Below are 11303 nucleotides of genomic sequence, written 5' to 3'. Positions count from 1 at the left end.
ATTACATTTTGACTTTGATTATATTTGTTATATAACTATTCTACACGAGTAGAGGCGTGTGTGTCTGTTTGTGTGCGTGTGTTGACACGCCCCCAATGGACGTCACGCCGTGCTGACGTCACCACGGAGCCACGCTGCACTGCGAGTCCAAACAACCTTTCCAGAGGAACTCCTCACCACAACGCGTCCAACCGTCCATCAAGGTGTCGAGATTGAACGAAGTAGCCGAAGACCCCAGCCTTAAACACGACGAGGAATTATCGTAGCGAAGAATTTAGCTTTTTCAGTGTATATAATTAGTTTACAACTGTCGTCTCTTTTCGGAAGTTAAAATGAGAAATATGTGGTTGTTGTTTCTCGTTGGACTGGCGACTGGGTTTATCAGTGAAAAAGTAAGTACTTTTTAATTTCGGTTTTATTTTTCGAAAAACGATCCCTGTTTAACTCCTCAATGTGTACTGCAATAATAACATTGACTTTTTTCTTTCTTTTATCCTGAGAAAAGACATGTATTAGCTGTTGAGTTAAAGAATGCGAGACTCCGTAGCGTTTAGGTTTAATAGTGTTTTTCCACTCAAGCCCAACAGTTAAAGTTAAACCGTCATAGCTTGTTTTGTGTATATTTTCAAATTATACTTATTTGTATGGTCGTCGTTGATATTTTTCTGTAAGCCTGTACCAACAAATTATCAACATGAAAATAAGCATGATAATTGTTTTATCTAGCAGTGTTGTCTTCGAAGCAACACATGCCTAGGCTATTTACATGAAAGCTAACCTGGGACCACGGGCTAATGCAGGGTTACTGATATTCTTACTTTATTATGTACTCAAACCACTGCATGCCTCCAGTTGGCTTCAAGTTCTCTGAGGACCAAAGTCTGTTCAGACTGTAGCTCACAGCTTTGGCATTTATACCCAAACCTCGAGACCTGGCCTGCATTTTCCACCCACACAGAGGGCATGTGTCAAGTTTTGTCAAACTTAATATGAAATGATTTATCAGAAATAAATACATATTTAGTTAAAGATGGAATGCTAAGAATTACGAAATGCTGCCTGATCTGACAAGTCAGACTGTTTATAAACTAGAAGATTAAATCTCTCCCTGTCCTTCCCCTCCTTTCCATATATGTTTCTGTTGGAAAGCTGGAAAACACCTGGAAATGACAGCTGAGAGCTCTATGAAATAGGAAATATGCTGGCACCATGATTTATTCCCTATAAAAAGTCCCAAATGAGGGCCAGGGAAATGTGCCACCTCTCCAGAAATGTGTGAAATGTAGGATTCATGCAGTGATTATTGTGAAAGGGAAAGAGCTGAAACCTGAGACCATGCTGCTGGCTGTGTGTAGCAGAGCTGGCAAGGCAGTAAACATTAGCTGCATACTGAAACAGTGGGGGGCATAAATACAGTTTAATGGGATGTTTCCCACCTCAGGCCCCCATGTGTTTAAACACAGGATAAAAGGATGTGATTACTGGTAAACTTTTTTTGTAAAAAATGTAATTAAACTATTTGATTTCCTATTACTTTAAGCCACTAATACACTTTGGTTCTAAATTGCTAGGCGTGATGGATGACCGTGTATATTACAACTTTTTCTCCGAGTTTGGCTGTAGAACTACGAGTTAGTCACTCGCTGACATCGCTCCCATCTCATGAGTTTTTGGCCTGCTAATTGTATCATTTTCTGGATGGATGACTCACAGTGAGTCACTCTGGGCCAGTCCAGGCAAGCATATATCTGCATGGGTTTACACTCCCTGCCATAGGCAAGAGTAAGCATGATCCTTGCTCTAATTATTATTAATGGAAACATCGTATTGTCATACTGATATTCTGTACAAACTGTGAAGTCCACTGAGACAAATGTAACATTTGTGATATTGGGCTATATAAATAAACATTGATTGATTGATTGAATGGGTTTTTTGTGCTAATTAAACACAGCTGACAGAAAGACCAACACGTTTTTTTTGAAGTAGTGTTGATAATCCATGAATGCTGATTTCCTCCAGCTGTTTAGACTTGGTATACAGATGGTCTACTTAATAGATGTTTACAAGTATTGCAGGATTAGTCACAGCATATTAGTCACAGCTCTGTTCTTTATATGGAGGGGGAGACTGTTCACATCCTTTTTGGTCTGTCAGGGTTACATTTACTGCCAGACTGTTGGTTTTATATCTGACGTGTACAACTAGACTAGAAATGAGTTAACAAGACTAAAACATTAAACGACTTGGTTTTTCTAAAATGCTAAATACCAGTGATGTTGTTACTTTATATTTGCGTTTAGACACTCTTTTGCTCAACCGCAAAATAATTTTTTTTCACCTGATGACAATCTGCCAGAAAATGTGGACTAGGAACTTTATTTTGGGGTCAATAGATCAGATAACTATGATACATATCTCAATTAGGACATCAATATATTCTCAAAATATGAACCCAAGGCAATATTATGTCTCTATTTTATACCCATGTCCATCTGTGTAAACTTTAAAATCCTAAAAAAGTAACCAAACCAAGTGTTCTGGTCACCGTAAGGAGACTTGAAAGTAGTCAGTAGTGCACACTCTGGCTTCCTCTGACGTTTTGGCCATTATGTCTTTTGAAAGATTCATAATTCTTTAAAGTCCTTCCAAACTCTGTCCATGCCGTTTTACTATAAATTATTTTCCCCTTTTGTAAAGCATTTGGAGAATATAACTTCTGTTGACACATTTGACTTTGAGGGGGTCAAACATATTATGACTCATTTCAGCGTTGGTCAAACAAACACCCCTGCACACGCAGCGTTCGGTGCTGCTGCTGCTGCTGTCTTCATGTGGTGACAGGTCTGTTGTGTGCTTGTTGGCTGTTGCACAGCCTCACTCTTGACCCGACTGCTCTCTCATTATCTTTGACTTACAGTATATGCTTTCAGCTCACTGTAATAATAGCTATGCATTCCACAGACTCCAAAAATATGGAATGTTGATTGCAGGATTTTATAATGCAGTCTCCAAAGCACTCACTCCCCCATATTGAATTTCTGTATTGTACTATCACTGAGACCTGGCTGTTTCCAGCTAACTGTCCTCACTTGCACAACGCAGCAGGACACCATATGGTTGTATACAGTCTGTTTGTATGTGTGTGAGAGCTCTGTACATTGTGTATGTTTTCCAGATGTGTGAAACCTCTGACTGACTGATTCAAGTTTTCCAGTAAACCGTTACGCATAACTTCTTTCTGGCAAAAGGAGAGGGAAAGGGACAGCTGATTCTTTTTGGCTTCTTGTTTCATTGTCAATGTTAAATAGTCTGCAGTAGAATATTAAATTAGTCTATTGACCGCACATTTTTAACAATGGTGCTGATAGCTAATAATAATAATACTGATGTTCTGCAACCCTTCTACGCCTGCTCACAATACAAAAGAGCTTTGCAATACATACATATCGTTAGACTTAAATGATCATTTTGTAAAAATATGATCATTTGACTTCATACAGACTTTTGTTTGACTTCTGAGCTTTCTCCCAGAGCTCAAAATACACATCAACAGTGTACTTCATGCTGTTGTGCTCTGAAAAGGGAATCTAGCTCAGTTTCAGTATGAACATCACGTGCCTCGGTGTAAAGATAACATCTTCCCTTTTTTAAATCTAGATGTAGTTATTTCACAATAGGTCTCTTTTGTTACATCTCAGATAGCTAGAATACAAATATCAGATTTCTCAGGAGGAAAATAAGCCCAACAGGTTTCTACAGTAGTTATTTATACGAAAGGTCAAGTCCAATCAGAATGAAGCAACTGCATTTATTAGATTAATTGCGTTGGTCTGCAGTTATTGTAAAAACACCCACTTTTCAGATTCCTTATATCATGCAAACTGCCAAGTGAAAGGGCAGTGTTGACATGGGATGCTGTATCATGTATTTATGCCCTCATTTCCCTCTTGTGTGAATATTTATTGTACTGAGAAATCCTCCTCCTTTATGCCCAGCACCTGTTCTATGAGAAACATACAGTACTTTCCCTGTCTCCCGCTCTCCTTCGCTTCCTTTCTCCCTCTCTCAGCACCTGTGTTAGTGGAAGCATAGTATACATACCAGACATATTTAAAGTCTCAATGGGCCATATTCGTGGGTGGGTGTGGGTGGGTGGGTGGGTGTCTTACCAGCCACATCTGCTCAGCCTTTCTTCTGTTTTTGAGTTTCAGACTCATTATCAGTTTGCTTTCTTTTGATGTGTGTTTTTTTTTTAGCTGTTGTTATATTACCATCTTTCTGAAGTTATCACAGCTTTCTTTGCCTCAGAGATTAAATCATTCTTATTTTTTAAAAGCTGATGAAGATCTGTATCTACATACCTAGTGCCTCTAGTTGGAGCGTAGTTTCTTGTGTCATACTAAGCTTTACATGACGAGACAAGTAGAGTTATCATCGCACTCCTTTGTCTAGTGTTTGGGTAAGTGGGAGGCTTCCTGATGATTTCTGTCTGTGTGTGTCCACTTCTCTGTTCTGTGCGTTGCCTTCGAAACTGCTCTCTCTCTCCCGCCTCCGCTCAAAGACACTAAGACACTCTGGCTGTCTGTGAGAACACATGAAAGTAACAAAACAAAAAAGCAGCCTATATTGACTGTATATGCTTGCGTATGGATGCAATACACACTATGGTTAAACACACAGAGGGAACACTGGTATGTTTGGCCAGAACAGGTCAATGACTGTTCTAGATCATATCTGGATCCCAAACGGGAGACGCTCACATGTTTTCAATAAGTAGAAGGAATGCTCCATGTGTGAATAAAGGAGATCTACGAGTCCCTGTTTCTCTTCTCCTTTTCTCTCCCCTTTAGTATTCCTCTTCTGCTTGATTTATAATGTATATATTTGTCTTCTTCCTCCAGCTGCTGGTCTCGTCCCAAACACCGTTCTCCACGACAGAGGACATGTACCTAGAGGGCCGGACGTCAGGTGACCTCCCCATAGATGATGAGGATGGTGTAGACGGTTCGGGCTCTGGATCCGGAGACTACGGTTAGGATAACACCGTCTTTGTTTTGTTATTGTTATCATTTTTAGCAATGGAAATCATTTTGGTTTCCACCTTACATTGATCGGTTGATATTGTTTTTGAGAATAGGCGAGTCAAGGTTCTTTAATACATAATAACTTTTCTAAAAAGAAGAAAGGTTTATGACACTTTCATGGCAATAGATGAAATGAAAGATACCAGAAACATGGACACTGCTTGTACATGTTAAAATAAAGCTGAGTTTACAGACTTTGGGAAGTTTTCCCTTTTTCTTTTTTCATACTCTTTTGAACATCATCATTTCTGTTTAGAAATCTTAACACAAAGTGAATGTTATAGATGTTCTGTTTCTTCTGTTCCACATTTCAGGGTTTTTATTTCCGTAAAAGTGTCTAAACTTACAATTGGGTATGAGATCATCTTAGTCTTTAAAGGCCTCTGGGAAACGGGGCCAAGATTTCTTACAAGCAATTAGTTTGCCAAAGGTTTTCCTTATCTCAAGGTGTGTTTCCTAATCTATTCCATCAGATGAATGAGCAATATGTGCTCTGTAGACACAAGTGCTAGCATACTGAGACACAGAAGCACTCAGATGTGCCAGATGTTTGTCCTGGGGTAACGTGGAACTGTTAGCCAGGTGAGGTTTTATTGGAACCTCACAGATGTCCGATACTCACTTCCTCCATGATGACTCACCTTTATGCCCACAGTGAATAATGTGTTGGAACAGTTTACTGTGATCTCAACATGAGAAGAAAGGCGGTTTAGTGACGTTGCAGATCTCAGAGATTGCATTCCTCTTGCTAGTGAGAAGAACTTGTTTATTAACACCTCGAGGACACATTTTAGCATTTTGTTGCTATCCAATTCAAACCATGTACCTACAAAATGTCATCTTTACAATAACGTTTGAGTATATATAAAGCTAAAAGGGTTTACCGTTTAATAATGTCAGGTTGAAGGGAAACTCACTACTTTTAGATTTTTGTTGATTTTGTTTCCTCTACCTCAGCTTTCACAGATAAAGAGGAGATGATCAGGAGGTTCCTCAACTTCTCCGAGACCACCGTTTCCAAAGAAATGGTTCCAACTCGACCACAGCCAACATCAGACTCTCCTCACAAGCCATCGACCACAGCAGCAGACGGTCAGGATGCACTGACAGAAGAGAAGGACACGGAGACAACGCCATTCACCTCATCTAATGGGGACAAGAGTGACAAGGAGGTAAAATATTGCTTTCCTTTTTTAAACAAATTCTTATTTTAAAGTAAGAATCCTGATAAAGTATGTCCCAAGACAAAACCTCTAATAATATAGGAGAGACTGGCGGCCTCCCAATATTCAAAGCTTGGAAAAAAGGCGCCCCCCACTAATCCCACTTAAGTTTACCTGCTTAGTTTCGCTCAATTCCTAGATGCCTACGGGATCATGACAATGTTATTTGATCCCATAGGAACATCAATAGAGCCAACATAGCCTAATATTGCTATACTTCAGACCTAACCAAATACAAAAAGGTCTGTCTTATGGAATTCATTAGTATCTGACTGTGGGAAACTGTAGAATACCACTCTTATTTGTGAACTATCTATTTAAGCAAGTCACACACACCTTTTGCTAATATATGTTAGCAAATGCAAGTTCTAATGGAATACTGTCATTAAATATTGTATTGATTTCCAACTGTATGAACCAAACCCCCTTTAGAATTTATTTTAACTTCCACTTCATGATTAATATGGTGGTAACAAGGATAGTATCAAATCCATATTATGTCTCAATTTTTATTCCAGCCCTAAGTTACTCAGTGCATTAACTGCATATATTTCTCCAGGTGGCAGGTCCAACTGCTGATTGGTTCACACAGATGACCAGCTCCACCAACATGCCTACCACTACAAATAATGACACCGAATTCGGCATGGATATCACTGTAATCAAAGATATCAGCGAGGACCACAGTCTGGACAGATTGGATGACTCGGCAACGAAAAACCGTGAAAATGAAGTCCTGATCGTACAGAACGAAAACGAGATTTTGCCAAATAATGGCCGAGGCAGCAGAATGTATGACATGGAGGCTCCTGAAGAGGTGACCTCTGAGAACATGTGGGAGAGGACGGAGGTGCTGGCAGGTAAGGACAGATTATGACTTCCCTTATTGTCCTCATGTGTCTAGTTTAATGTGGTTATTCATTGGGAGAATTTAAAGACTAAGCAGATGTGGTTATTTATGATAAACCATTTCTTTGATGTTAAGATTATCCATCAGAAATGTATTTCAACCTCGTTTTTTCATGCCATTTCCAGCGGTTATAGCATGCGGAGTAGTTGGATTCCTCTTTGCTGTTTTCCTCCTCCTCCTCCTCGCCTACCGTATGAAGAAGAAGGACGAAGGAAGCTACGCCCTGGGGGACAACAAAGTTTCAACAACAGCCTATCACAAAGCGTCTACCAAGGAGTTCTACGCCTAAACAGACCAATAAAGACTTTCAATGGAGTCTGATTCCTCTCAATCAGGACTCAAATGGACCTTTAAATGACTGAAGATCAAGTCAAGTTCCTCTGCTTTTCTTCAGCGCTACCAACATTTCCCTGCATATTTCCTGCCTTTCCCCTCTGCTACTGTTTCACATGTCGCCATATGATGTTCAGTGTGGGTCAAGAAGAGCTCATAAGGGAAGAAATAAGACTTAAAATTCCCATCCTTCCAATATGGAGAACGAGTTACAGATTGAATGCACATCCTCAATTTCAGTGGAGAAATAGTTTGCATATCACAATACATCACAACTGTTCTAGTCTAGGAAGGTAATTAACTGAAAACACTGGGCTGTTAGACATTACTTCTGTTAGCTGAACCGCAGTGGGCTGGGCTTTGTTCTGCACATAGATCAGTTGTTCCCTTCACAGAGCTACAGCCTGAACTGTCCCGGATCAGCTTGCCAACCTTAAGTAAATAGAATAGCCTTCACGCATTTTGAATGCCGTTAAATGAAATGGTACTACATATCGGAATATTATTACAAGGGGCCTTAAAAAATGTAAACCCTTTTTCCTCTTTTTGAGGTCAAATCTTCGGTGTTGTTGACATTTTCATTATTACATTTCATCTTCTGTACGCTTTATTTTATTTTTATTTTATTTTTATTGTTTTGAGGAATTAATGTTTTTTTTTTTTTTTATATATGCTGTCCAGTATTGGTATGAGAGATTGTGTTACTCTGTAGGTAGATCTTTTGTGTTGTTTCCTCACAGATATTTGACACTTATAGACATGACCAAATATAAATATGCTTTATTTGTCTTTTGGAAAAATATTTTTTAATAGCTTTTCCCACGTGTTTGATGTTTAAAGATTATATTTCTATAAGCCATTTTTAAAGGAGACTTTATTATTTTGTTGTATTCATACAGTGATAGCCTTATGTATGCTTTCAACCATTAGATTTATTTTCAGGACTATCTTTTTGGTGATTGCTAAGGCAGAGCCAAGGCTGATTACTATAATTCAGGAAGTGTAGAAGTGACCAATGATTTCTGAAGTGGCAAAAGCACATTCCTCTGTGACTGTCAACTGTACAGCTTCAACAGCAGCTATGAAAACAGTGGCAACGTTACTGACCTGATCACCACGAGTCAGTTATTTATTTACTTAATGTTACATAAGTTATAATATGAGAGTGTCAGGTGTTAAACAAGTGTTTTTCTAATTATGACTCTTTACCTCAACTAGCCAACCAAAGGAGAATGACACAATTCTTACTTGTATACAGCCTTTTTTATTTGTTTACATCAGCCCTCGTTGAAGTTTATCACCAGCCAGCTACCTTATGTGTCAAAGAGCAAACCTTTTCACATAGTCTCTTATGACAAAGGTCTTGAAGTAGTCATATCTTTGGCTTTATAATCTTTGGAAAAAGTCAAATAATTTTTGTAACCACCTTTGGTCATCCAAATGACTGATCAGTGATCTATAGATACAAAGTTTGGATTAAGTTGTACACTATGAGACTTTGTTGATTTTGAGTTTAAAGTCAAATTTGTAGTGTTTTTTTTTTGTCCGTTAAAAGTTTGATTGTCTTTATTAGGCCATCTAACGTCGTTAAAAGTGAATGCGGTTACATTTATTTGTTGTCCTATAGCCCTACTTATTAGTGTTTACATGATATAATTTGCCATAATAGAACACATTATTTTAAAGTAATAATAGATTTTCCATACGCAAACGGCTGGAATAAAACAAGACTTCTTATAACTATCCCACTGTGACTTACTGTTGGTAACATGATACGTGAGGCACTTGAACTCTCACAACACATTTTTTTTCTATACATTTTATCAGTTGTTTTGAACGAGCTGCACAGAACCTCAACTGGATTTCAGGATAAAGGGACATTTTGGACATCCATACCATCAGAAATATCAGAAAGATGTCTGACATAGACCCTACTCCTACAGAGTTATAACAGGTCAGCACTTTCTAGCAATCAACAGGTGATTACATACAATAACCTTTTCTGTCTGGGGTCCCTCTAAGTGTATACAGTATGCTGATGATACTATAATTGATATGTATTAATTTATACTTGCTTAGACTATAATCCAGGTTCATTATGTCAGTGATACATTTAAAATTGTACCGTTTTTACTCATTCCCTCTTTGTGCCTACTGCTCAGTTTTGTTTTCAAATATTTGTAATGTATTTGACAAACAATTCAATGTTATCAAATGTCTGTTTTTTTGTATATGTTTTTTGTATGGATCATTTTTAGTAGAATAATAACTTACTTGTAAATATATTGAAGCTTTAATTGTCATAGTAATCAAAGTTGATAATGAATTAGCTGAATCGTTGATTTTTAACACATAAACATGGTGGAGACCAACCAAAAATCTATGCTCGGATAAGATAAGCACATGAGGTGTCCAATAGAGAAGTGTATTGCTGAAATTCTGTATGTTATGAGGATCACTACTGCATAAAAGATGTGGCTTTAATGCAATTCTAATATTGTCTTGTCTTTATTTAGCTTTTCTTTGCTCTCTTATAACCGACACAACAGGACTGATTCTATTCACTCCCTAGCATGTGTGCTGATATTTAAAAACCTCATGTACTTCTTACTTTGTGTTATTGACCTGCTTCCCATTCATCCCCACTCTACATATATTTCCATTAAGCATACACAATATATCAGTGTGTACTTACCTCTCAGGCAATAATTATATATTTACAAACACTAATTTAGAACATCTATATTATGTGAAAAAGGCCAAACCAAGAACAGACTCCTAAGCAAATTGTTCAACAGCAATCCAATTGTTAGATTAATGTCCAGACACTTATAGTTAGTATTGAGCTGGTATTATGACGTGTTAGATGTAGTTGCAGGTAAAAGCTGTTGTAGCATTTGTTCTACTTGTTTGCACAGTGGTGCAGACCTTTTTTTCCTCCCAGCCTCAAGAAACATCCTCTTACAATTGAGGTGCCAAAAGAAGGCTTCAATCTACTGTGTTAAACCACGTCAGCAGCATGTGAGTGGAGCCAAACGCTGAGCTGTTTTCCAAAACACACACTGGAAGTCATATATCATTATGTAAAAAGCAAATCGCTGAAAGTAAACAGGAGTTTAACTTCTGTACATAAGTTAAAAAATAAAGTAAGATACTAAGGTCATAGTAGGGTGTAAGGAAAGTAAAAATAAATATTTCATCTGGCCCTTCTCACAGGCTGGGACATTGACAGTGAATGTCAATGGCTGCAGTGGAATGCAGAAGATTAGTGGTAGAGAATAGGGATGGACGCCACGTAGCTTTCTGCAGCGTCGATACAATACATACCAAACACTGGACACTTATTTGGCAACTTAAATTGTTGACAAAGAGATGTGGAAATCTTATCAATGGCTGTTTGACCCCGGCCAGACCAATGTGTTGACCTCTAGGCTACCATCAAGTGTTATAAGCAAAAATGTGTTTTCTAAAAAATAAATATAGTGGCGTTTTAAACTATTAAAAGGAAGAAAAAAAACACTTTTAATGAACGCATTCCAACAGTGGCGTATTGTGGCACTGTCCGCTTTCCAACTGCAATTGGCACAAATTCAGGCCAAACATCAAAATGCATTTTTTTTTTTTATTAAAGCCTTGGTTATTTTTATGTAGTTTTAGAATGCATACTTTGCTGTTGAATAGGCTGATTATCATGAGGTCTTTCATTAATATATTATTCTATATGAAAATAATTAGGGGTTTAAACCTTAA

At 38.0% G+C, this 11303-nt stretch overlaps 1 protein-coding gene across 1 annotated transcript; it reads left to right on the top strand.

Moving 5' to 3' along the window:
- The first annotated feature begins 137 nt into the window (after positions 1 to 137).
- LOC307047184 (uncharacterized protein) lies at positions 138 to 10048 on the top strand. Its single transcript, XM_079693954.1, has 5 exons — positions 138 to 392; positions 4905 to 5034; positions 6045 to 6259; positions 6870 to 7170; positions 7346 to 10048. The coding sequence occupies exons 1-5, from the start codon at positions 333 to 335 to the stop codon at positions 7507 to 7509; spliced, it is 870 nt and encodes a 289-aa protein (XP_079550080.1). The 5' UTR covers positions 138 to 332; the 3' UTR covers positions 7510 to 10048.
- Positions 10049 to 11303: the final 1255 nt, after the last annotated feature.

This window comes from Notothenia rossii (assembly GCF_949606895.1).
Source record: "Notothenia rossii genome assembly, chromosome: 7".
NCBI lineage: Eukaryota > Metazoa > Chordata > Actinopteri > Perciformes > Nototheniidae > Notothenia > Notothenia rossii.
Note: the sequence above shows the minus strand (reverse complement) of the source record. Positions and strands in the feature narration are given on the sequence as shown.